The 26,557-nt window shown below is 38.9% G+C and overlaps 1 protein-coding gene across 10 annotated transcripts; it reads left to right on the top strand.

The window, feature by feature from the left end:
- The first annotated feature begins 87 nt into the window (after positions 1-87).
- On the top strand, positions 88-24,204 carry DMC1 (DNA meiotic recombinase 1). 10 transcript variants are annotated; one of them, XM_042469250.1, is made up of 15 exons: positions 4,226-4,286; positions 4,604-4,668; positions 5,793-5,883; positions 6,445-6,489; positions 7,182-7,328; positions 8,714-8,796; positions 9,776-9,828; positions 13,327-13,368; positions 15,168-15,240; positions 16,413-16,504; positions 17,967-18,040; positions 18,159-18,273; positions 19,848-19,908; positions 21,678-21,794; positions 23,722-24,204. In XM_042469250.1, exons 3-15 carry the CDS (start codon positions 5,827-5,829, stop codon positions 23,789-23,791), a joined length of 1,029 nt encoding a protein of 342 aa, XP_042325184.1. In that variant the 5' UTR covers positions 4,226-4,286; positions 4,604-4,668; positions 5,793-5,826; the 3' UTR covers positions 23,792-24,204. The 10 variants fall into 10 exon arrangements, with proteins under 10 accessions (XP_042325186.1, XP_042325187.1, XP_042325183.1 ...); XM_042469252.1 differs by lacking the exons at positions 4,226-4,286; positions 4,604-4,668 and adding an exon at positions 88-289; XM_042469253.1 differs by lacking the exons at positions 4,226-4,286; positions 4,604-4,668 and adding an exon at positions 438-568.
- Positions 24,205-26,557: the final 2,353 nt, after the last annotated feature.

Here is a 26,557-nt window from a genome sequence, read left to right as displayed (position 1 = left end):
TAATCCACTGTTAAAGCACCTTGGGAGATGGTCACCCAGTACAGTACTTGTTTAAAATCCTTAGTAAAGGAGAGTCTCCTACATTCTTGGAGTAGTTTATTCTGCTGTTGAACAGCTCTTACTGTCAAGATGTTCTCCTGAATCTTCTTTCATATAATTTGAATCTATTGGTTCATATGGTTTCTGGAGCACCAGAAAACAAACTTGTTTCACCTTCTGCATCAGGACAATTTGAAGTGGTAGTCTATGGACCAGTGTTCATCTACAAGACATCAGCTTTTGACATCTGGTGGGTCCAGGAAATAAGGAAACAAATAGAGCCAGCAGACATAATAAATATGTTATTGAACTTTGGCCCATTGGACGAAAACCATTGGTTCCTCACATCAGAAAGCTTAAAAAACACTCTTCTACATTAGAACTCCATCACAGGGTTTTCTTAGCAATTTTCTTCAGAGGGCGTTTGCCATTGCCATATTCTGAGGCTGAGAGTGTAAATTGCCTAAAGTCACCCAGTGGGTTTATATGGATGAACCAGGATTTACATTTACTCTACACCTGTAGAAATGTATGTTATTAGTTATGGCCTAGCCTATTTTAAATCATGTCAAATGAGAACCAATGTAATTTAGAACTAAGATCAAATTCATATGGATGTGTTATGATTTAGGCCAGGGGTAGGCAACCTGCGGCCCGCGGGCCGGATGCGGCCCGGCAAGGCCATGGGACCAGCCCCAGCCCAGTCCTGCCGCCGATTGCCGCCAGGGCCTTTGGGGGGCAATTGTCTATAGAAGCCTCAGAAACATGCATTTATATTAACATTTTTTAAAAAATTAGCAAATTTTTTCTCATGTCCTCCATTTTTTTTTAAAAAAAGTGTGTTCCATTTGAAAATTTTGTCCTACATTTGTCCTGCTTTATTTATATATTTAATTTTTTAAAAAATTATTTAATTATTTATTTTTTGGCTTCGGCCCTCCAGTTGTCTGAGGGACAGCAACCCGGCCCCCGGCTCAAAAAGATTGCCTACCCCTGATTTAGGCAGATAAAATTCCAAGTTTGAATATGATCTAAACTATGGCATAACTGATTCATAAACTTCTTTATCTTTTAAGAAGGAAGAGAATAACCTTCATACCTTATTACTTTTTATACAGTTAACAAGTGTTTGGTTTTCTAGCCACGCAGACAAATAATACAATAAAGGGCCTATATTTCTACTCTGGCCCTTCATTGGAACTGTTTGTATCTTCCCAATTGAAAGCACTTTTGTCTTATTCTCTAAGCCAGGTTAGACCCTTTTCCCCCCTTGGATCTATCAGCTTCGCCTCCTACGGCTGTAACGTTGCCCTTCAATAGCATAGTGTGAACGTAGGTCACAATGCAGAATTAATGCAGATTGACAACGCTTTAATTATTATGGCTGCATCCTATGGAATCCTGAGATTTGTACTTTGTTGAGCTCTGACAGAGAAAGCTAAACATTTTGCAAAACTACACATCCCAGAATTCCATAGCATTGAGCCATGGCAGTTAAAGCAGTGTCGAACTGCAACAATTCTGCTGTGTAGACGCAACCTTTGTTGCAGCAGCAAACCTATTTGTTTACATCTGGGCCAGTCCAATAAATAAAGCTGAGGATGTGGGATAGGAGTACCTAATTTGTTTGCATAACAGTCACATATGAGTAAAAAAAAAATCTCACACACACAGACCCTTGCGCACTTTTCTTACATCTCCATAACCTATTTATCTGGTGCTTCCTCTCATTTACATTAACTTCTTGTATTGTAACCCAGCTGGAAGTTGAAGTGAAGGTGGAAAGGAAAAGCTGAGGGGAAATAAATTTAGCTTAAGCTGTTTTACAGTCTAAATTATCACAGAGGGAGGCTGTGAGAAGAGAAAGGCTTCTATGCCTCCCTGATTTTTTTTGGAGAAATATAATGATGAAAAAGTGACCCCCAAAAATTAGTTTAGAAAAAGAGGAGGGAGATTTGGCTTGCTGGGGCATGGCAAATGTCTACTTCTAGCATTGTTTGTGAGGCAATCCTCACAACGTGACCTAAAAGAAAGCAGTGAGTTAGGTTTTGTTAAGAGACTATCTATATAAAATGTATTATTAATGCCACCTCAGTTTTCTAGCAGGGTTTGTGGTTCAGAACAATTTTTCATAAAGTATATCACACAATTTATATCTTTTAAAACTATTGTTTGTTTTGTACTTTCAAGTTATTTTCAACTTATGGCGACCCTGACACAAACTTATGACAGGGTTTGTTTTTGGCAATATTTGTTCGAGGTGTGTATGTGCCATTGCCATCCCCTGAGGCTGAGAGAATGTGACTTGCCCAAGGTCACCCAATGGGCTTTCATGTCCAAGTCAGGATTCGAACCCTGGCCTCTGGAGTCATAGTCCAACGCTCAAACCACTACACCATGCTGGCTCCCTATCACATATTTTACCAGTTTGTGTAATAGAATTACATCCCCCCCCTTTAAAAAAAGGGATTCAAGGCAGTTAGGGTGACCAGATGTCCTAATTGTAAAGGAGGACAAGGCACCACAAAATATTCAACAAAAACCTAGCACATTCTTCCTGGCCAAAAGGCTGAAAAAAGGCCTGTCAAGGGAAAATAGACCATTTGGTCGCACTGGAGGCATATAATAATAAACTGTTAAAACAAAAACATAATTTATTCTTAATTACAACTTTTACCCCAAGATTCGTCAAATTTGGTGCTGAAACTTTTTTTTGGGAGAGGTTGCTTTCTTTTCAGGTTAAGTGAGGGAAAGAGGCAAGTATGAGGCTGAGGGGACAGAAGTGAGGGAAGCAAGCCATTCCTCGCCAGGCCTCAGCCTTGTTTTTGAAATGTAAAAGCTCTTTCCCCAACACATATCCTTTTGTATATTTTTCTTTCATTCGATAGCAGTGTTGGTTAGTTAGAAATCTCCACATACATCATAAATGTAGGTTATAAAACACTTCAGAAAGGGGAATGATCCTGCACTGGAAATAAGGAGTGGCAGAAGGCCTTGTCTCATTTTCTTCTTTAAAATATATTTTTATTATTATTTTCTTCGTTTAAAAAAAAAACAAGACAGGTTACTTCACACACTAAAAACACACCTTACATACAATTAGACACACATTACACGACTACACATAAATAAAATGACTTCCATCTACCATTCTTTGAATGTTTGTGATTTATATTTGACTTCCTTATTCAATTTTTTTTAATCTATATGTATACATAAGCTATTTTTTTGTTGTATATCCTTATAATATTTATCAGTGTCTTCATTCATTTTTTATTTTTTCTTTATTTCTGTTATCATAGCTTTATTTACTAATTAATTACTTTATTTATTTATTTACTTTAATTATATAATTATTTACACTATTATTTACTTTAATAATACTGACACACACACACACACACACACACACACACACACACGTATTTACAAAAAAATAATCTTCATGATCAAGAACCATAACCTTCTTGCATATTTATTCCGTCAGTCCAATTACAGCTCCCCCCACACTAATATAACTGTATAAAATACACCACTCTTTCACATATTTGTTCACTGTTTCATTCCTTATTAAACAGGTCAATTTGTGTGTCTCCATAAAATCATATAATTTATATGATTGCCTCATTTTCTGATGGGAAACCTTCATGGTTGCAGTTGTACCTCACCTAATCATATACAGCCTCTTTTCTGTACCTTAGGAAAAGCAAGTGAACTAGTTTTGTGGATCCTGAGGCTTGTTGTTGTTGTTGTGTAATTATTATTATTATATCCCACTCTTTCCCCAAAACTGGGACTCAGGGCAGCTCACAACATTAATAAACAGTACAATTGAAAGCATACAAAAATAGTTCATTAAAATGGAATTGAATTATTACAATAACAAAACAAGTTACATATTAAGAGAATAAAATACAATTTAAAAGCTCATCTCTGCTATCCTTAGAAACCAGTCATAAAGTATTATTCTTGGATATTAAATTATCCTTATAAACTAATCATCATAAAATATTGTTGTTTTTCTTTGAATGGTCATGTTTTGAACTGCTTTTAATTCTAGTGGTAGTTTCCATTATACTTTTAACTTTTGTATGATGTGAATTTATTTTGCTGTTGTGTGACTTCAAGTCATCTCCGACTTATGGCAACCGTAATGCAATAACATATCATGGGGTTTTCTTTGCAGTTTTCTTCAGGGGGAGGTTGCCATTGGCATCCTCTGAGGCTGAGAGAGTGACTTGGCCAAGGTAAATTTATTAGCTGTACCTTTTTTAGTTTTTTCATAAGTTATCTTGAGACCCAGACAGGATATAGTTCCAGATTGATTGATTGATTGATTGATAAACAGAATCTCAATTGCATGGAAGCTCTTTGCATGTTTGTGCCATTCCTTTTCATTTTGTGCGAGGTTTTTTTTAGATTGTAAGCCTGGAGCATTGGAGGACTTGGAGATTCCTAAAGAAGTGTTCCCTTATGTTGATGTAATGCCACTTGTCACATCAACTGCATCTCATTGAACTGAAACCGAGTGACTGAGTAACAAGTGTCATTCTTTTGTCTTCAGATGCAAATATTCCACAGTTACAAGTGAATAAGACATACTGAAGGTCACATTTATTTTTTGAGATGGTGAGATCTACCATCTTTATTTTTATTTTCTCATAACAATTTGATTGTCTAGTTTTCATGTGGGAAGCACTTTGAAACAGTGCCATATAAAAATATGTTAGGTTGAAGTATCAGATGTTTCTGTGGTTTAGAGAAGAGAATCGACCACTCTGTTCTGAAAAACCTTCTTATTACTGCTTTAAAATTAAAGAAATATTGGGGCTCAATGGAAGTGAACAACTTTCGCTTGTATGTGTGGTACTCCACACACAATTATTCAGTTTGCGGAAGCCCGGTGGTATAAAGAGTGGCTGATGACTCTCGTAACAATAGTCACTAATATTCCTAAGTACAGTGAACTCAAAGGAGGTGAAGTACTTTATATACTCATGTATAAGTCTAGAAATTTTATTCAAAAAATTAACCCCAAAACTCTGAGTTGACTTATCTATGGGTCAATATATGTAGTATACTTTAGCTCTTATTTAAAAAGGAATTATCCCCTGGTGAAAGTCAAGAGTGTAGTCTGTGTTGGAACCACTGATCCTTCTTATTTTTCTCATCTGTCCAGCATTTAGAGTGCACAGTTATACCTACAAGATTTTTGTAAGTTCTTTGGTATTGTTTTCCCCTGCTTCATCCTTAAGATCCTTTGCTACATGGCCCTAAGTTTTACCCTTGATGTATCCATGGGTCATATAAAAATCCATAATTTTGGCCCCCAAACCTGCCCTTGTCTTACACATGAGGTCGACTTATAGTCAAATATATACAGTAAGCTATATTAATTTGAAAGGCTGACATGCCAAGGACAATGTCTTAAATTTGGGTTTATCTCATTGTAACTCTTCTTTTGAAAAGGACTTCATGATCGATATTTTTCCCTGTCATTGAGCTGAAAAGTACCTAGAGCAATACTAGTTTCAAAACACATTCACCATAGCATCTGGTGATTTTTCTCTTTCTCTTACAGAAATGCTTTCCAGCAGAGATAATTTATTTTTGCTGTTTTCCAAGCTCCTTCTGGGCCAGGTTATAGTGGGCTAAAATTGAATTCTTATTATGGCATAAGGCAATGCACATTTCAGAACCATAAGAGAGTGACAAAGTTTTTTGTGCTGACATGATATAATTGCTTTCTGCAGTACATATTGAAAACATAGGACTGCTTCCATCACAATGAAATCTATGGAAGATCAAGTTGTACAGGAAGATCTAGGATACCAGGATGATGAGGTAAGGGTTCAAAATTGATTAAGTGCCAGCTCTCAGTATCCTTCTTTGCTGTATTGATTGCAAATAATATGTAAAAAAGAATGGAGAAATCATAGAATTATTGGTCCATCGCTGAGTAAAAACTAACTGTAGATATACATGCACGTGTAATAAAAATATAATTATTGCTATAAATAATTTAAAGGGCTGGGGTATGGATAAGACATACAGTATATTTTTATATTTATACATAATGTAGTGTATATTTCTATATCTGTATGATGAAGTAGCACAAAAGAATGACAGAATCAGCTCATTCTCCCATATTCAACAGCCTGAGATTTCAGTACTGTTCTTAAGAGAGCATAAGTGGGTTGTTCATACACTTTGCTTGTTCACACTATACCAGTTTGCGTTTTGGAAGCCCAGGCAACCAGAGTGTGATGAAAGGGACTTCCAACAGTTATAGATTATCTGACAGGTAGCAAAGAACTCTCAGTCCTTCAGTCTAAAGAGATGGAGATAGGGAACTATCAACTTGAACATCAAAATAACCAAGATACTGTTTTTATATTCCTACAGGAATCCTTTTTCCAGGACATTGATCTGTTACAGAAACATGGAATTGTAAGTACATTTTAAGATGTATCTTTATTCATACAAATATGGCCAGCCAAGACCATCTGTCAAGATTTTAAAATCCTTAACAATTTCAGACTTCTGGAAAGAGCAATCTGTACCTCCTTTGGCTACCTATTGGACAGAAAGAAAGATGCAGGGTGCAGATGATGCTGTCAAAAAAGGAAAGGGAGGAAACAGAAGGCTGTGACACAGAAAGTGAGAAAAAAGGGGGCTGGTCCTGTTAACCACTGCTGGCATGCAGCCCCTCACATATTCTCCATCCACCCTGAATGTGTTTCTCTGCAATTTCATCAGGGGAAAAAACAGGCTAAAATTATACTATAGCAGAACATTGAAAATAAACTTAATGATAAAATCCAGCACAAACCAAATTACTATGTGCTTCTTCCAAATGAAGTGAAGTGGATGGGACACTAAAGAAAGGGCTCCCTTGATGGTAGCATCTTGGTTATGGCATCACCTCCCTAAAAAGGCTTGCCTGGAGCCTTCTTTGTGGTGTTTTTGGGAACAGGTGAAGACTTTTTATTCACCTAGACATAAAATATGTGTTTGAACAACAAAATCAGCACTCTCAAACAAAACAAATAATTTCCATATCAGAAATCCTTTCTAAAACCTCTGTTTCTAATGTCAAACAAGATTGTAGTCGATTCAAATCCCATTTTCTTCCTTCACAGAATGTGGCTGATATTAAAAAGTTAAAATCGGTGGGAATTTGTACAATCAAAGGGATTCAGATGACAACAAGACGAGCACTATGCAATGTGAAGGGACTTTCAGAGGCCAAAGTGGAGAAGATAAAAGAGGCTGCCAACAAGCTTATAGTAAGAAAACTCTATTCCTCATAAGGAAGATTATCAGTTCAGTGGTCCTTTTGACATTTCCCATTGGTAACATTAAATATAATTATTTTGCAAAATCCATAATTGATGTCTTGAAATACACATGTTAAATATATGTAATAGTTAATGTGCTCAGCAAGCCAATGTAGGCTAGAATTCTGTCATGATACTACACTAGGATAAACATAGTTGCATGGACTGTTAAGTTTCTTAGATTGCATAACTATGGTCCCTACTCCAGTTGATAATTCTGTGAGTATGAAGACAATTTTCTCTTGCACCGTTTACTACATGAGTAGAGGGCTAATTTACTGTTGCATAACAGGTAAGCTCAAGGCCATGGCATCTGTTGTACAATTAGATGCACAAAAGTCTACAGGATCATGGCCAAAATGTCACCCTGATAGTGGTTCTGTTCCTTTTGATGGTGTAATTGTTAGAACAGTCCATGTGGAACACTTTTCCACCCAAAGACCTGAAGTCCAAATCACACCTCTTTTCTTTCTTTTTCTGGAAGTAAAAACAGCTGTATCTCGTGGCATGTTCACCTCGGAAGCAAATACAGGAATAATTACTTTTTGAGGTGCATGTAAACATGCAAGGAAAATACAGTTGGCACTCCACATTTGTGGCATTGACTTTTACAGATTTGGTTATTCACAGATTTGATTAATATGTTCTTTCTAGGAATCTCTAGATCCTCCAGCATGACTCTGTGGTCAATGCTCACCAGAAGTCACGCTGGAGAGCTAGAGAGAACACTTCCCTAGGCATTAGTAGGTCCTCCAGTTCAATTTTGTGGTCAGCTTTTGGTGGATGCTGGCCCCAGAGATGCACTAGGGGACCCACAAATTCATAGAGAGCTGTTCTCTCAGATAAAAATAATAATGTTTTTTAATTTGTGGCTTTTCCACTTTAACAGGGGTCCTGCACTCCTAACCCCAGCGAATGTGGAGGGCCCACTATGTCTAATAATTAATTTACTAGTTCAGTAATTTGAAGTGGCCCTCTGATCAGGCTGTAAATATTAAAATTTAATTGACTTTTAAAAAGTAAATAGCAGCTAAATTGTCAAGATTCTCTGATTCTAAATTCAGGCTGCAATCCCATATACCCTTGTTTGGAGTGAATCCCATGCAGACTGAACACTATGTGATTTACTTCTGAGTGAACATGCATAGGATTATGCTGCATCATGAGTCAGCTGTGAAGAAAATAATAAGTTTTGATTTAAAAATCCAGTATAGTTATGTTTCATTACTGTCATCGCACATTTCATTATGCAAACAATTTCGAAATTCTTTACTCACAATATTTTCCCTTTGGGTCATAATCTGTTTCAATTGGTTTGTTCTCCACCCACCCAGGAACCAGGATTTTTAACTGCTTTTGAGTACAGTGAGAAGCGGAAGATGGTATTCCATATTACCACTGGAAGCCAGGAATTTGAGTTAGTAAATGTTAAATATTTTCTATTTAACCTTCTCTGCGCAAGTTTTTGATGTCGTTGCTCTGTTGGTTTTGTTTTTCTAATAAGTTCTGTTTCCAAGTGCAGTTTAATTGTTAAACACCTAAAGATGCCACTGCCATGTTGGGTTGTACCCAGTAAGATAAGAAACATGAGCCAGCTGAAATTTAAACTTTTAACCAAGTGACCTGTGAGGCCAATTGACTGATAAGCAAAAGCACAATCTACTTTTTATTAATATAAAATCTGTTTTTATTAACATTGCAGGTCCTTGGTATCCACTGGGGGTTTGTTCTAAGACACTCATGGATACCAAAATCCATGGGTGCTCAAGTTACGTTAAATAGAACTGCATAGTAAAAGAGTGTCCTGTATTTTAAACGGCAAGATTCCATGGATATGGAGGGCTGATGGTATAGTATTGTTGTTGTTGTGTGCTTTCAAGTTGTTTCCGACTTATGGCAACCCTATCATTGGATTTTCTTGGCAAGTTTCTTCAGAGAGGGTTTGCCATTGCCTTCCTCCAAGGCTGAGAGAGGGTTACTTGCCCAAGGTCACCCAATGCATTTTCTTGGCCAAGCCAGAACTCAAACCCTAGTTTCCAGAGTCATAGTCCAATGCTCAAACCGCTACACTATGCTGTATAGTATAGTAGTCTAATATAAATGCACGAGATCTTGTCTGATCTTGGAAGCTAAGCAGGGTCAGCCCTGGTCAGTACTTGTATGAAGGACCACCAACTAATATCAACACATGCTAATAATAATAATACTACATTTTATTTATAGACCGCTATTCCGCAATGATCATAGCGGTGATTCCCTACATAGCACAAAAATCAAATGTAGAGACTTTGAGTATAGTTAAATATTATATGAAGCAAAATAATAATAATGTCACATTGCTTTCTTGGCTTTATAGTCTATTTTGCTAACTTTTTTTTTGTTTCATCTGTTCTCAGTAAACTCCTGGGTGGTGGGATTGAAAGCATGGCAATCACAGAAGCCTTTGGAGGTGAGTGTGGGTGGATGGGTTTACTGTGCTTTACTTTGTTGTTTTTCTGGGCAGTGTTTGAGAGTCATTTTTTAAGCATTTCTGTTAGTACAGTATATACCATGTTAACTTGTGGAGGGACTGAGCACAAGGGTTTATGTGATCATTTTAAATGAAAGGTCATATTAACTTATGCCTTAAGGACCTCACCCACAAGCCATTCTCTCACTTGCAGAGCACTTTATGCTACTTGGGAAGGCAGCGGGAGGGCAAGAGGACTTTTCAGTGCAATGACAGCATGATGGTGCTGTTTCCTGTTTCTGCTTTCCTAGCTCTCTGGTTATTCTTGATCACGCCTTCTCTTTTGTGATTGATAGCAGCTAGGCAATGTTTGGCACAGGCACAGTGTGTTCTCTTTTAAAAACTGGAAGCTGTAACTTTGCAATTGCCTTGTCTGTGTGTGTCTATGTGTGGCCTGTCAACTGATAGTGATCTCATGAATATCACAGGATTTTCTTAGGCAACAAATCCTCAGAGGTGCTTCCTCTGAAATATAGCCTACTGCACCTGGTATTTGTCTCCCATCCAAGTACTAACCAGGACTGACCCTGCTTGTTGAGACAGGATCTGGTGCCTTTAAGGAGCCTACTCCAAACCCTGTTATTGACTGGGTCTGTGAGTTTTCTGCACAGGAAGACTGTTTTAGGCATCTGGGAAGAATGAGCTATGAAGAGTCCTGACCTAAGGCAGGTAGCTTAATAGGCATAAAGCACCTTTGACGTTAATAAGTATCCTTAAGTCCTATAATACCAGCACCCTACAGAGTGCAGTTGCATTATCCTGTTCCTTTCCAGCTCCTCTGCCTCTCCACTGCCAGATTTTTAAAATCAATTTAAAAATACTTCCCCCATTATTTCTATTTTTTCCCAACTACTCACCCATTAATTTGTTAATGCAGCTAATGCAGGGTATGAATACTGTGCCACTTCTCATTTATGCAAAATTCAAAGCTTTTTGCAACAACCCCATAAGTCAACGAAGACAATCTAAGCAGAATAACAGCTAAGTTTGAAACGGAAGATGTATAAGAAATGGAAAAAGGGGGAAATCACAAAAAAAGGAATTCAAAGAAATAGCAGGCATGTGTAGGGGTAAAGTCAGAAAAGCTAAAGCGCAGAATGAACTCAGGCTTGCTAGAGAGGTTAAGAACAATAAAAAGGGCTTTTTTGGATATGTCCGCAGCAAAAGGAAGAAGAAGGAAACGGTAGGGCCACTGCGTGGAGAAGATGGCAAAATGCTAACAGAAGACAGAGAAAAGGCAGAATTACTCAACACCTTCTTTGCCTCAGTCTTCTCAGAAAAGGCAAAGGGTGCTCAACCTGATGATAATGGAGCAGAGGACAGGATAGGGGCATTTCAGTACAGAATAAGTAAAGAGATAGTAGAGGAACACCTTATTAATCTAAATGAATTTAAGTCTCCGGGACCAGATGAACTCCATCCAAGGGTATTAAAAGAACTGGCAAATGTAATATCGGAGCCATTGGCAATAATCTTTGAAAACTCCTGGAGAACAGGAGAGATCCCAGCAGACTGGAGGAGGGCAAACGTTGTCCCCATCTTCAAAAAGGGGAAAAAAGAGGATCCCAACAATTATCGTCCAGTTAGTCTGGCATCAGTACTAGGAAAGATTCTGGAACAGATCATTAAACAGAGAGTCTGTGAACATCTAGAAGGCAATGCCATAATCACAGAAAGTCAACATGGGATTCAGAGAAACAAGTCATGCCAGGCAAACCTGATCTCTTTCTTTGATAAAATTACCAGCTTGGTAGATGAAGGGAATGCTGTGGATATAGTATATCTTGATTTCAGTAAGGCCTTTGACAAAGTTCCCCATGACATTCTTGCAAACAAGCTTGTAAAATGTGGGCTAGACAAAGGAACTGTTAAATGGATCTGTAATTGGTTGACCGGCCGAACCCAAAGGGTGCTCAACAATGGCTCCTTTTCATCCTGGAGAGAAGTGACCAATGGGGTCCCACAGGGCTCTGTCCTGGGCCCAGTGCTATTCAACATCTTTATCAATGACCTGGATGACAGAATTGGAAGCATACTTATCAAATTTGCAGATGATACCAAATTAGGGGGAATAGCTAATACCCCAGAGGACAGGATCAAGATTCAAAATGACCTGAATAGACTAGAAAGCTGGGCCAAAGCTAACAAAATGAAATTCAACACGGAGAAATGTAAGGTATTGCACTTAGGGCGGAAAAATAAAATGCACAGATATAGGATGGGTGACACCTGGCTGAATGAAACTACGTGTGAAAGGGATCTAGGAGTCCAAGTAGACCACAAGTTGAACATGAGTGAACAGTGTGGTGCGGCAGCTAAAAAGGCCAATGCTATTTTAGGCTGCATCAATAGAAGTATAGTGTCTAGATCAAGAGAAGTAATAGTGCCACTGTATTCTGCTCTGGTCAGGCCCCACCTAGATTATTGTGTCCAGTTCTGGGCGCCACAATTCAGAAAGGACATTGAGAAACTGGAGCGTGTCCAAAGGAGGGCGACAAAAATGGTGAAAGGTCTGGAAACCATGCCCTATGAGGAACGACTTAGGGAGCTGGGGATGTTTAGCCTGGAGAAAAGAAGGTTAAGAGGTGATATGATCGCCCTGTTTAAATATTTGAAGGGATGTCATATTGAAGAGGGAGCAAGCTTGTTTTCTGCTGCTCCAGAGAACAGGACCCGGAACAATGGATGCAAGCTGCAGGAAAAGAGATTCCACCTGAACATTAGGAGGAACTTCCTGACAGTTAGGGCTGTTCGACAATGGAATGCACTCCCTCGGAGGGTGATAGAGTCTCCTTCCTTGGAGGTCTTTAAACAGAGGCTGGATGGCCATCTGTCAGGGATGCTTTGATTTGGATTTCCTGCATGGCAGGGGGTTGGACTGGATGGCCCTAGTGGTCTCTTCCAACTCTATGATTCTATGATTCTATGACTGAGAAAGTGGGGTACAACTCATTGCTGGAAAAAAAAGTGAATAGGGAGAGGAAGGGAACCAAATACTGTAGACTGAAGTTGGAATCCATGCTAGAAACACCTGAACCACACCTACAGAAACACTCTGACCATCCAAAAGCCCTGTACTGTAATTTGAAATGTATCTTTCACACCAGAGACACTAGCAGAAAGTAGGTCATTATCAGATAATTTCAGGTTGGAAATAGGTGCTTTTAAAACAATCTTCTGCTGCTGGGAGAACAGCAGGAGAAGACATTGTGCAACTGAAAATAGAACAGTCTTATCACTATTGTGATATAACACTCTTGCGTAATAAGCTCTTAAACCTTTTATGGGAGGATTTTTTCAAGATCACTTATACATTGGATTACTATCACTCTCCAGAGGTGTAGTTCATTATTTATAGTTGTACTGATTGTTGAAAATATTTAGGTGAGCCTTTTTAGTACTCAAATGTATTTCTGTTTTTGAACTTCTTTTTATTAGAATTCCGAACAGGCAAAACTCAGCTCGCCCATACTCTATGTGGTATGTATATATAACAATCAAACTGAAGGTCAGACCAGGTGTGCTTGTCATGTGTAATGGTCCCATTCCTGCTCCTGATTAGGATATAGGATCCCTGAAGATCATTTAGCCTCCCCCACTCACTGATTTATCCCACTTAACTCAGGCTGCATCCACACTGCAGAAATAATCCAGTTTCAATCACTTTCAGTGCCATGGCTCCATCCTGTGGATTCCTGGGATTTGTAGTTTGTTGTGGCACCAGAGCTTGTTGACAGGGAAGACTAAATGTCTCACAAAACTACAGTTTCCAGAATTCCATAGCACTGAGCCATGGCATTTAAAGTGGTGCCAAACTGGATTTTTTCTGCAGTGTGGATGCGGAAGTTACTGTGGCCTTTAACTTGCACTTTCTCCACCTCTGACTCCACAGAGGTTTTTACACACCCTCTCTTGAGGGAGATGAAAATCATAGATGCATATATGTGCACAAATACCAAGCAAAAGGCTCATGAAAAGAGTATATTAGAGAGGACATCTTTGAAGGAAAACCTTTATTCTAAGCAAGCAATCTACATTAATAAAACTGTATCTTACATATTAAGGCACCTTCTTTCAGGAATTACATAAAAATAGTTACAACATCACAACAGTTTAGATTAAAAAGAACATAATCCCTAACATTTCTATTCCACTCACAATATACCATATATACTCGACTATAAGTCAATATCACGTATAAGTCAAGGGCAAGATTTAGGGCCAAAATTATGGATTTTGCTATGGCCCATGGATAAGTCGAGGGTAAAACCCAGGAACATATAGCAAAGGATCTAAAAGATGAAGAAAAGCAAAACAATGTCAAAAACTTACAAAATTCCAGTAGATGTAACTCTTTGTGCTTACTCTTAAGGCTGGATGGATGAGACAATAGAGGGCCAGTGCATCCAAGACAGATCATACTCTTGCTTTTCACCAGGGCATAGTTCCTTCTTTTAAATATGAGTTAAGGAGGTACAGTACTTACATTGACCCATTGATAAATCGACTCAGGTTTTTTGGGTCAATTTTTGACCAAACTTTCTAGACTTATACATGAGTATAAACTGTAGTGGAGATCTGAATCTTGGATGTTCATGGGAAACTGCGTGCCTTTGCCCAGCCTGCAACCAAGCCAGGCACCCCAGACCCCAAATCCAAGTCTCTTTTTCTCCCTTTGTCTCTCTTAGTACCTACCTTGTGGTACACCCGAGGTTTATACAAGCTCTCACTGGGAAGCATCTTGAAGCTTTCACACTTCTGCCTGACTGTTTATCAGCAGTTAGCAGTTGTCTCCTTTGATTTCTCTGTTGCTTCTCTGTGATGCAACTTTAAGCAAACACTTCATTAACCCTTTGTCTATCTGCAGGAGAGATTTTGCCCTCAGCTGTGTTGCCCAGATAATGGGAAAGCCCATTACCACAGCATGTATTTAGAAGAGGTGAGCCCACAAGTAATTAAAGGTGTCTGTCACAGCATGTTTTCCCTCACTTGCATGCATTTTACTTATCTATTGTGATTAATCATTGTAAACACAGGCTTAATTTTCAAATCTTATTACGACATGTATTTCTGTGGAACTATGTTCCAGCAGAGAAAAACACATTAATGCACTCCCATTCCTCTTAACATCTAGTTTGACTCTGAGGACTGTTTTATGTGTATCTCTTATGTTGCCACAATAACAAATACATAATTATGATTTCTTGAGATAGGACTGTAAGTTTCAGTGGAATAGTTACCTGTCTGTTAGATTTGCTAGTTTAATTTTATGTATATAGTCTCAGCCCAGCTTCCAGGACCTGATGGCTATACCGGTGGGAAGATTATTTTCATTGACACAGAAAACACTTTGTATCCTTTCTTTTAAGACATTGTATTGTAACAATGTTTCATAAGGTTTTTTTTAATATTAATAATACAACAAAATCAGTGATCTATAGTCATGGATGGTCCATGCTATCATATTACCCATTTCTATGATGTAATTCAAAGAAAGCTAATAGAAAGAAAATCAAATCATTTAAAATGTGGTACTAGAGCACAGTTCTTCAGATACTGTGGGCTGCTAAAAAGAAAAATAAATAGATCTTACAGCAAGTTAGAGTCAGCATGGTGTAGTGGTTTGAGTGTCCAACTACAATCCTAGAGGCCAGAGTTTGATTTCCACTCAGCCATGGAAACCCGCTGGATGACATTGAGCAAGTAACACTCTCAGCGCCAGAAAACCCCATAATAGGTTCACCATAAGCTGGAAATTACTTGAAGGCACACAACAACAACAGAGCAAATAAGATATTAACTTTCTAGATGCCAAGATAACTAAATTGAGGCTGTTGTACTTTGGCCATATAATGAGAAGACACAACTAACTAGAAAAGATGATAATGCTTGATTAAAGGGGGGGGGGGCAGTAGGAAAAGAGGAAGACCACATTTCAAATGGATAGACTCAGGCAGGGAATCTAGGGCCTCTAATCAGCAAGATCAGTACAGGGCTGTAGAGGACAGACTTGAAGGTCTCTCCTTCATAGAGTCACCATAATTTGAAGTTGATTTGAAGGCACTTGACAACCAACAATGACATAGCTCAGAACACATTGAAGAATAATTCAGTTTGAGACCACTTTAATTGCCCTTGCTCAATGCTAGTGAATTCTGGGAATTGTAGTTTTGTGAGACACTGAGCCTTCTCTGTCATAGAGCTCTGATGCCACAATAAGCTCCAATTCCCAAGATTCCCCAGCACTGAGCCGAGAAGTTAAAGTGGTCTCAAACTGGATTATTTCTGCAGTGTATTTTGGGCCATAGTGAGAAGAACAGAGGTTTGAGGAACAGAGCCATTTTAAAAAAAATTAAAGCCGAGATTTATTGAGGGGAGGAACAATGTGGAGGCCAAAAAAGTAATTCATTTTTACTACATGAAAAACTTCTAGTTAAGACATTTGCATGTGTATATTGGACCCCATCTCCTACATCCGAGAAACTGGATTAGAAAAGAGATTCCTTAACATGAAAACATTATAGTCGTCCAGACCGTCTTCGTGACATCGCTGATCGCTTCAATGCAGACCATGATGCAGTTCTTGACAATGTCTTGTATGCACGGGCATATACTAGTAAGACTGCAACTGAACTGGATCTGGAAATCCTCCCTGCTTTGAGATTAACTAATTGCTAGTTCAGTACCAAAGGTTTTTCAGGAACCTGATAATGTTTTTAAACATTAAAAACTACTCTTCACTTTGTGTTTTCTGTAATGATTATGCTCAAGGCAAGTGGTCCTTATAGATTCCATATACTATTATTTTACTTGGAACTCCAATAAGTAATGAAAATAAATTCCAGAGGAACTCTTTTCATCAAGTATGTTTAATGTCACGGTATAAAACTTACTCAGATCTGCAGTATTATTTTTCCATAAAAATTGATATAACTATATGACACTTTCCACTGAAAATATATCAAAGCATTCATCAAGCTATGGGCTTTGTATGTAGCATTAAAAATGGTAGTTACCCAGAAAAAAGTAGAATTAAGATAGTGGCCTGTTACAGACAGGCCAAAATAAAGCTGCTTCGAGTCACTTTGGAGGTATGGTATTTCAATGATACATGCGTTCTAAGAATCCAAAAGCCGCACCAAAGCCACGCTTCAGTCCTAAGGACTGGAGTGCAGCTTTAGTGTGGCTTTTGGACTTGTAGGAGTTATGTATCATTGAAATACCATACCTCCAAAGTGACTCGAAGCAGCTTTATTTTGGCCTGTCTGTAACAGGCCAGTATGATCCAGTACATACCAACCTCGGGGTGGTGGTTCCACACACCCCTCAACCCTAGCACATGATGAGGGCGTCAAAATGGCGGCACCTGTACACACGGGCACCACCACTGTTATGCAAGCGCCGTGTGGCATCCGCATGGTGCCGCATGGCACTTGCGTAACGAGTACACCAGTGGCGCACTTGTTACACCACCACTGCAGCATAGAAAGAACCCGCTTTTTGCGGGTTCTTTTTCCGCCAACAGGAAGCCTCGCTGTTTGGTGGCTGGGGCTTCTCTCCAGCAGAAAACCAGGCGCTGGCAGGCTGCCCTTTTTGGGCGGTCTGTATCCCGCCTATGTAATGGTTTTATGTTAAGTAATACACAGTTTCTATATTATGTTTCTATGGTCCTGTGTTTTGGAGAGTGTTTTCAACTAGTGATTTCTTTTGGAGGCCACTGAAGAAGGCCTTTCCTCATGGTGGCTAAAATGTGTTGACCACTTTAAAAAATACTGAATAAAAACAGTTGACCATCTCAGAGCACATGGAGCTTGTCTCTTCACTGTTTTCAACACTTTTTACTGGCCGGATATTTAGGTTACCTCAAAATTATTTTTCATTCCATTTGAAGGTTTAGATATAGTGTTTTAGGGGTTTTAGGGTCTGGATATAAAATTCCCAAGCTACCATGAGGCCACTGGTATGCTGCTGTATTTCTTGGCAAATTATTTGTGTTCTTTCTTCCACTTTCACATTGGTTTCAATCTACTTTTCCTGTTTTTTTTAAATATTCTTCTATGATAACTCCTCCTTACAAGGTGAGCATCAGATGGAACTGCTAGACTACGTTGCCGCCAAATTCCATGAAGAACCTGGCATCTTCAAACTGTTGGTATATTTGATCATCTTAGTTATTTGCTCTACATCCTTAATATATATACTGTACTATGAGTTTTGAAAGTAATATCTTCTCTTAAACATGTTTTCCTGCCACACAATGACTGCTGCAGATCATAGATTCCATTATGGCCCTGTTCCGTGTGGACTTCACTGGTCGTGGAGAACTGGCTGAAAGGCAACAGAAACTTGCTCAGATGCTATCGAGGCTGCAGAAAATATCAGAAGGTAGGATAAATATGACAGATAGAATAATATATTGATGGTTTCCTTCATAAAAAGGGGTTTTTATATAGTCTATTAATACTTTTGAAAGCTACAGCATATTCATTAAATACCAACAGAGTTGTGAAAAATTCATATTCAGATCTCCATGTTATTATAAATCATTGGTTAAGCTGCCTTGATCATTTTTTTGGAAAGGCGGGGTAAAAATATTATTATTATTATTATTATTATTTACTATTATTACCTCCAGAAGGGGGAAAAGGTATCTGGAAATTCCAGGTTTTGTTCCTGTACAAGCCAACTTTATTTTGGAGATCCACATGACGTTCTCTTCATTGCAAATTATTTCCTGGGAGCTCCCTGTATTACCAGAGACTTCATTACCACTTCCCTGATATTTTAATTTCTACTCTCCAGTACTTTCCAAAATGAATTATATTTGTGTTTGCATGTGTGCTAGTGTAATATTTCTGAAACAAGTTAGCACTTTGACTATAACTCTTGAATAATAATAAAAAGGCTCAGTAGAAATTGTTGCAAATAAGTTACTGAAATGTTGCATGAGTCTGGATGTAACGCATGATCAATGGGACTGGGAAGGGGGAGGGAAAGAAACCTTTCTTTCTTCAAGAAAGAAACTGGATGCAAACCCATTCATATGCAGGTAGAAAAAGAATCAGGAAGTCTCAATGCTCAGTAATTTTTACCCATCTGGAGACACCCTGACTCTCTCGGCCTAAGATGTTTTACAGGACTCATGTGAGAATAAAATAAGGCCATGCATGTAAGGTCAATTTGACTGGTTGGCACAAGAGATAAGACCTTTTCTGTGATGGCCCCAACATCTCTGAAATCATCTCCCAACAGATGTATAGACAGTTCCTCTTCTTTTTGTTTTTAAATGGTCTGTGAATACCATTTTATTTCAATTTCCCGTGTTGAAAAATGGTGGTTTGGGTATTAAACGGTTCTTTCTGTTTCAGACTGTCATGCTGTTTTTTGGTTAGGGATTAGGAATGGCTTTATTCTGGTTCTTGCAATTTAAAGAATTGTAGCTTTGTAGCTCCTGGTTTTGAATGCTATTATTGCACAAATTGTAAGCCACTTTGTGAAAGATTTTGTTTTGAAAGGCAGCACGTTAAATAAATAAATAATCTCCAAGACCTTGTTCGAAAGTCATTTGATGGAAAATGGGATGAAAATACAATACATTTACATTAAAATGTATTAGATATAATGTAATAAAATGTAGCAGCTGACTGAATGATCTTGACAGGATTACTAGATACTGCCTTTCAGGATTTTCCAATGCTATGGAATTTCTCATAAGCACATTTCCCCAATGTTACTGTTTTCAGGGAGATAGCTGTATTAGTCAACTGCAGCACCTTAAAGATTAACAAGTTTTATCTGGCATAAGCTTCTGTTGACTGCAGCCCAATTCGTAGGGTGCATGAGGAAATAATAGTTGTACTATTACTAAAAATGTTGAAGAAGGATCCTGATGAGAATGCTGGTTAAGTGGGGTTTCTGTCTTCATATTTATTCTGTTTCCTTGGGCTTTTCTCCTGCAGAATATAATGTGGCTGTGTTTATGACAAACCAGATGACTGCTGACCCAGGAGCAACTATGACGTAAGCAAATTATTTATTTATTTTCCCTTATATTACAAACCACGAAAATAAAAACTAAGGTACTCTTGGGCAGAAATTTAGGTGGAAATTTATGAGTCAGGTTTACTTGCAAGAGCACACAAGAAACATTGTGGGGTTTGCCCTATTTCCCTGCCACTTGTGCTTTCACAGGGTGTCAGGCTATATATGAGCCAATGTGGTGTAGTGGTTTGAATGCTAGACTAAGACTCTGGCAGAACAGAATTCAAATCCCTCTCAGCCATGAAAATCCACCGGGTGACCTTAGCAAGTCACACACTCTCAACCTCAGAAGGCAATGGCAAAACCCCTCTGAACAAATTTTGCCAAGAAAACCCTGTGATAGGGTTACCTTAAGGATGCGTAAATCAGAAATGCTTTCAAGACACACACCACCACAGGTGTATACTGATGTACATGTGTAGATCAGTTCATATAATTTACAGTATTTACCAAGTGAACTGTGAGGCCAGCTGGCAGATAAGCAAAATCACAATCTACTTTTTATCAATATACAGTAGTATACAGTCTAATTTTATGAATACTGTAGTCTGGTTTAGTCTAGTCTAAATGCATTTTGCATCTGATCTTGGAAGCTAAGCAGGGTCAGCCCTGGCCCCTGGTTAGTACTTGGATGGAAGACTGCCAACAAAAACCAGGTTTTGTAGGCTAGATTTCAGAGGAAGGAAATGGCAGAACCACCTCTTAAGTATTCCTTGCCTAAGAAAACCCCATGAAATTCATGGGGTCACCATAAATTGACAGGTCACACACAAGCATTGGAACATCTCTTGACTCCTCTCAGAATATGTCAACTCAAGTTACAAGGGGAAAGTGCAGTTGCCATCAGTCTTGTTTCTAGCTGTACTTGCCAATGATTGTGGGGAAGTCTGTGAGCTGAGTGCCAACAGTCTTCAGGTGTCAAAATATATGTCAGGGCCACACAAGATGTAAAAGTTAACTGTGTCTTTGCATTTAAATTGTGGATTATTTGAAATTCAAATTGCTTTAGCTGAGGAGGTGAGCTGTTTCTAATCAGAAGAAAAGATGTATTTTTAACATCTCTAACAAACACACCCAATCTGAAGCAGTTTCAGAAAATCAAGCTAATTGTAGCACTTTGACTAAAAGAAGCTGTAAAATTTTCTAAAAAGTAAATAGCATACAGTTTTCTTCTTGTGTCTTTTTTCTTTTGAAATACTTTGTTTGAATAAATACTGGAATCTTTTCTGAGAACTCTTCAATAATAAATTAGTGTTGTTAAAAAATCCAACAATATATACCAGTATGTGGAATCTATGAATTAAAAAGTATGTTTATGCCACATAGTTCATATATTCTCATTCATGAAGCACAAAATGGAAGACCCATTGGCAGTCTCTAATCCAAGCAGAAGCACACCTCATCCCATAATGACAGGATTCATACTCTACAGAAAAGAGGCCATCACTGGTAGATGCTTTGTATGGACTTCCCCCACCTCCAAATTACGTATAGCTTCTTATCTCTAGCTGGAGGGCTAATGTTGGTTTTGCTGGAGTCCCACTACTGTTGCTTTCAAGTCTGCTCTGAACTCAGTCTTTGGATGTGTCCCATCTGGGATCATCTGTATAAAGTTCCAGCTAATCAGGAAAGCTTAAATTACATGGTGTAAGATCTTTAATGCATATATATATCAGAATGGATCTTGATCATCAGTCAACAATAATCACCTTAACAGTTTAGTTGTTTTGCTTGTTTGTTTGATTCAGTTTTCAGGCAGACCCCAAGAAGCCAATTGGGGGCCACATCCTTGCTCATGCTTCTACAACAAGGATTAGCTTGCGTAAAGGAAGGGGAGAGCTGCGTATTGCCAAAATATATGATAGGTAATGTAGAATGAGTATCATACTAGAGTGCCGGTTACAAAATGCATGTGTGTGGAGGGAAACACTGGATAAACTGTACTACTAATTATAAAGAATGTACCGAAGACATATAATTACTTTCAAAATATATATATCTGTAAGGTAAATATTGAATTCAACCAGGAACTTTGCAATTGTTAAATCAAGTTGAACTATGGTTTAGAAGCATGGGATTACAGATTGAGACACTAATCCGGCATAGAATGGTGTTGTAATGCTGATGAAGACTTCTGTGAGTCGAAACGGCCACACATTACTCCGGAGGTAGCCGTCAAGGACTTTGCTACTATTGAAAAATATACAGTTTATCTTCATGCTACCTAGACAACAAGTACTACAAATAATTACTTTCATGTTTTGGATTGGACATTTTTTGTGAAACAGCAGAATATTGCTGCTGCTGACACTTTGGATACTCTACTCCTATTGTTGGGACTATTATTTATATTCAAAAAGATTCAGAAGAGTTATTTCCTACAGCTGGCTTCATGTTGAATGTGTTTCAAGATTTGTATACCACTACTGAATTCAATATTTACCTTACAGACATATATATTTTGCAAGTAATGATATGTCTTCAGTACATTCTTTACAATTAGTATTACAGTTTATTCAGTGTTTCCCTCCCCTCTTGTTAGTTATACTGTAAACCCTACATGTGTGACTTGTTTCGGAATGGATGGAAAAAATAAAACAGTGAATAAATTAGGCACTTTGTTTTGAAATTAAGATTTACATTTCAAATAACAGGAAGTAATTAACTATAATAATAATTTCTCATCCCCCTCTACCAAAAGCAGGGAACCACTCCCACTGTAGTTCCAAGCGGCAGCCAGCAGGAGTGGATTTAATCCGCTCCTAAAAGGTCCAGCTCTTGCCGCCTTAGCGCAGCCTCAGAGCAGTTTCCAGCCACTTGGGGGGGGAGGGTGCGTCATGTAAATGCCGACCCTCAAAGTGTCCGGAAGCCACTTTATTTGGCCTGTGCATTTTGGGCCACAAAGGTCTTCACTTGACTGTGAAACAAGAATAGGGAGTGTGCTAGTCTAACCTCTCTGGGAAGGGAGTCCCAAAGCCAGGGGCAGCCACCAAGGTTCACGCCAGGTATAACTATGAAGATAGTAGGACAGTGAGAAGGACCTCTTTGGCACATTTTAAAATGTGAGCAGGTTCATAAGGGAGAATGCAGTCCTTTAAATAACCTGGACCTGAGGAAATCTAAAGCTAATTGTGAGTGTGTATGATGATTAAACAGTGGTGATTTAGTCAAAGTAAAGCAAAAGAAAAAATTGGGTAACACAGGCCTGAAAAATTGAGGGTCATAAAAACTTTTTAAAAAATGCTTAGGAACTTGGCATTCTAAATCCAAAAATGATGTCAGATTTACTCCATCATATACATTTTCCCCCACAACTTGTTTTGACATTTTGATGTAGTAATACATGACTGAATAAATGCAAAGAGTAAGAAAGGGGTTAAAGTCTTCTAATAGACTTCCAAAACATTTTAATTCGCTGATATGAAACACAAAAATCAGTTCAAAAGCACTTAACCAAAGCATAGATAAAAAAATATCTAATTTGTGGGGAAAAAACTGTGTATGGTACAACACTTACTCTGCTTTTTGAATCCAGCACCCCAAAATACATTAAAAACAGCTACAATATTTTAAAAAGGTTTTATTTCATTGCAGGCCTGTGTAATTACTAGACTTGTCCCTCCACATTCGCTGGGGTTAGGGGCTCAAGACACCGATAAAAGCTTTAAGCACGTTTATAACATTTTTGAGTAAAAATTAAATCTAATGTGCGCACAGGACTTTAGTTTAATTTTTCTGCACATAATATCTAGATCTGTACTGAAACTGGAATTAATTTCTGTATTTTCTCAGTCCTGAAATGCCTGAAAATGAAGCCACGTTTGCCATAACTGCTGGAGGAATTGGAGACGCCAAAGAGTAGCCAGACCTTGGTGTTGAACAGCTGAGGCACTTCCATTGCTTCAGCCTTCTTTCAGTTCCTTATGTTCACTGTATCAAATTCAGACCCTTCTGAATTTCATTTTTTTCAAACCAATATAAGGACACCCCTGTTTATGTTTGCAGTTTTACTATGTTTGTGTGTAAGGTAGAAAATGAACAGCCTGGAATGTTACCAAAATGAACTTATATTAGTTGACCACCATTTTAAGAACTGTACTTGATACTTGTACTGTAGTTTCCAGGCAAACCAGAGTGTTATGGGAAAATGGAAATCGTTTCTGTGGGAGGAACAGTAATTCTTAGTAAAGTTTTTTAAATTGCATGAGACTTGACAGATTTCTTTCACTGAAAATGGAATGTATTTCTGCTTTTAATAAATAATACGTTGCCACATTTTCTGACTTGATAATGCATTAAACTACAATATCTCTTCCATTTGCTCATTTTTAACAAGCAATCCTCCCCAGTGGCCTGTTACTTTTCTGCACTCCATACCAGCAGATTAATCCTTGTCATGATACTCTACAACTGTGACCTGAAGGTGATGTTGAGCACCTCCAAACACAGAGAAAGGGTTTAGATAGCATCACGTGCGCATGCCTCATGCATAATTTTATTTACACACCTACATCATAGTTAAAACTAATTGCAGTCCCCAGTTCAAACTGTAATTAGTTTAAAATGGAATTGGATGTCCCTGATTTCTTCCTCTCAGCCATGAAGAAGATGGGAGGGGACTTGTTTGCTAATGCTAACCTGTTTTAGGATTAGAGCTGAACCCAACCAACTGATGGAGAATTACGGTGAGAGGAACAAATACCTAAGTCTAAAGGCCAGTTGGGCAGTTTAATGATTACAGCATAACATGGCTAAAGCAATCTGATAAAGAGGAACAATGGGATTGTGAAGGATTAACCAGAACTGTAGAAACTTGCTAGGAATCAGGAAGATAGGAATTAGTCAATAAACTGGTTTTGGGAAATGTTGAAAGTTAACCCAAAAAGAGATGCTGTTTAAACTATGCTTGCATTTTTGAATGTATAAAAGGTTTGAAGAAAGACAATTGGGTATGACAGTCTTGAAATTGCCATTTAGGCAGCTGTCATCCCGTACGGAGATTAAAGATGTGCTTATTTTGAGCTACAATCGGACTCTGAACTTTCTTTGTTGCTGGGTGCTCCAAGGACCCTTCCGGCATAGGTTAGGAGGGCTTGCTACCCTCCCCCTTCAACGGTTTTCAGGATTTGGCTTGTGTCCGTCCCAATGATTGAAGGAGGGCTTGGGAAACTGATCCATAGAGGCATGTAACCTCCGAGGGCCTTTTCTTTGGCCTACCAGGCCATCCAAAGCTTCCTCATGTGCCAATTGTGAGCAGCAAAAATTGCCCCAAACCATGTTAACTGCTACTCCTAAAGGCTTGGTAGAGAGGAAAAACACCTTTATCCCTGTTGCCTCATACTTTTGTCTCAACCGCCAACCCCAGAGTTTGTATCCACACTGCAGAAATGATCCAGGTTGACACCACTTGAACTGCCATGGCTTGATGCTGTGGAATTCAGGGAACTACAGTATATAGCTTTGTGAGGCATTCAGCCTCCTCTGTCAGAAAGCTCTGGTGCCACGACATACTACAAATCCCAGAATCCCACAGCTTTGAGCCATGGTGGCAGTTAAAGTGATGTCAAAGTGGATTATTTATGCATGCGGATGCAGCCATAGAATTATATCTGTTATGATGGGCACATTTTAAGAGTATTTGAGGATGCTTTTTAAGCATTATACACACAAACACACACACACACACACACACATACAGTGGGTAAATGCCTGTACTGCAGCCATTCACTCAAGACCACAAGGTTGCGAGTTCAAGACCAGCAAAAGGGCCCAAGCTCGACTCAGGCTTGCATCCTTCCGAGGAGGGAGCTAAAATGAATACCCAGACTGTTGGGGGCAAATTAGCTTACTTGCTAATTAGCTTACTTGCTGTTCACCGCTATGATCTTTGGAATAGCGGTATATAAATAAAACATATTATTAATTATTATTACATCTATGTGTCTGTATTCACAAACAAATCTCCACAGGAATCAAAGTCCAGAACCATTCAGCAGTTAACAAAAACGAGGTGAAGTTAAAGAGAGAAATACTGTATTTGTATTTTTGGGAAAGCCAAAGGGAAAACGTTGTGTGTTTGTGTTTGTGTGTCAAAAATTACGGCCGGCTACGAAAGGAACTCATTCTTTCACACCAACCCGCCCCTTCACTGTCCAGTTGGAAGACGGTATTCTCCAAACCACTTTACGCTACAAAGGCTACGTAACTCTGCTCGAAACCAGCTTCTCTGCGCGAAAACCGGCGGAGAAGTAGTGGAGGTTACGTAGGCCGAGATTACGCTGCTTGTCGTTGGAGAATAGGGCTAACGTTGGCATTCCTTACGCAGCTTCCGTAGCCGAATAGAATTGCGTGAGAGAGTGCCGTTCGGGCGCAAACGGAGCAAACCCCGCGCCTCCTCCCTTTCCCGGCTATTCAAGGACGCCACTTACGCAACTGCCGGCTAGACGTCTAACGTAAGAAGAGGCGAGTTCGGGTGACGGCCGCCATTTTGTGTCAGGAGGCCGGAGAAGAAAGAAGGGCCCTTCTTCTGCTCTCAGCGGCTCCTGGCTCCACTCGGCCCCGCGGAGGCTTCGGGAACCGGGCCCAGCCGGCTCTGTAGTCCGGGAATAAGGGCTCTGGGCTGCTTCGG

Source organism: Sceloporus undulatus, chromosome 5 (assembly GCF_019175285.1).
Source record: "Sceloporus undulatus isolate JIND9_A2432 ecotype Alabama chromosome 5, SceUnd_v1.1, whole genome shotgun sequence".
NCBI lineage: Eukaryota > Metazoa > Chordata > Lepidosauria > Squamata > Phrynosomatidae > Sceloporus > Sceloporus undulatus.
This window is presented reverse-complemented; position numbering and strand designations above follow the sequence as displayed.

Coding starts and splice junctions, on each gene's coding strand:
- DMC1 (XM_042469252.1), top strand. CDS start 5,827: ATGAAATCTATGGAAGATCAAGTTGTACAGGAAGATCTAGGATACCAG. Junction 7,329..8,713: donor AGGCTGCCAACAAGCTTATA/GTAAGAAAACTC, acceptor CCACCCACCCAG/GAACCAGGATTTTTAACTGC. Junction 18,274..19,847: donor GCTGCAGAAAATATCAGAAG/GTAGGATAAATA, acceptor TTTCTCCTGCAG/AATATAATGTGGCTGTGTTT.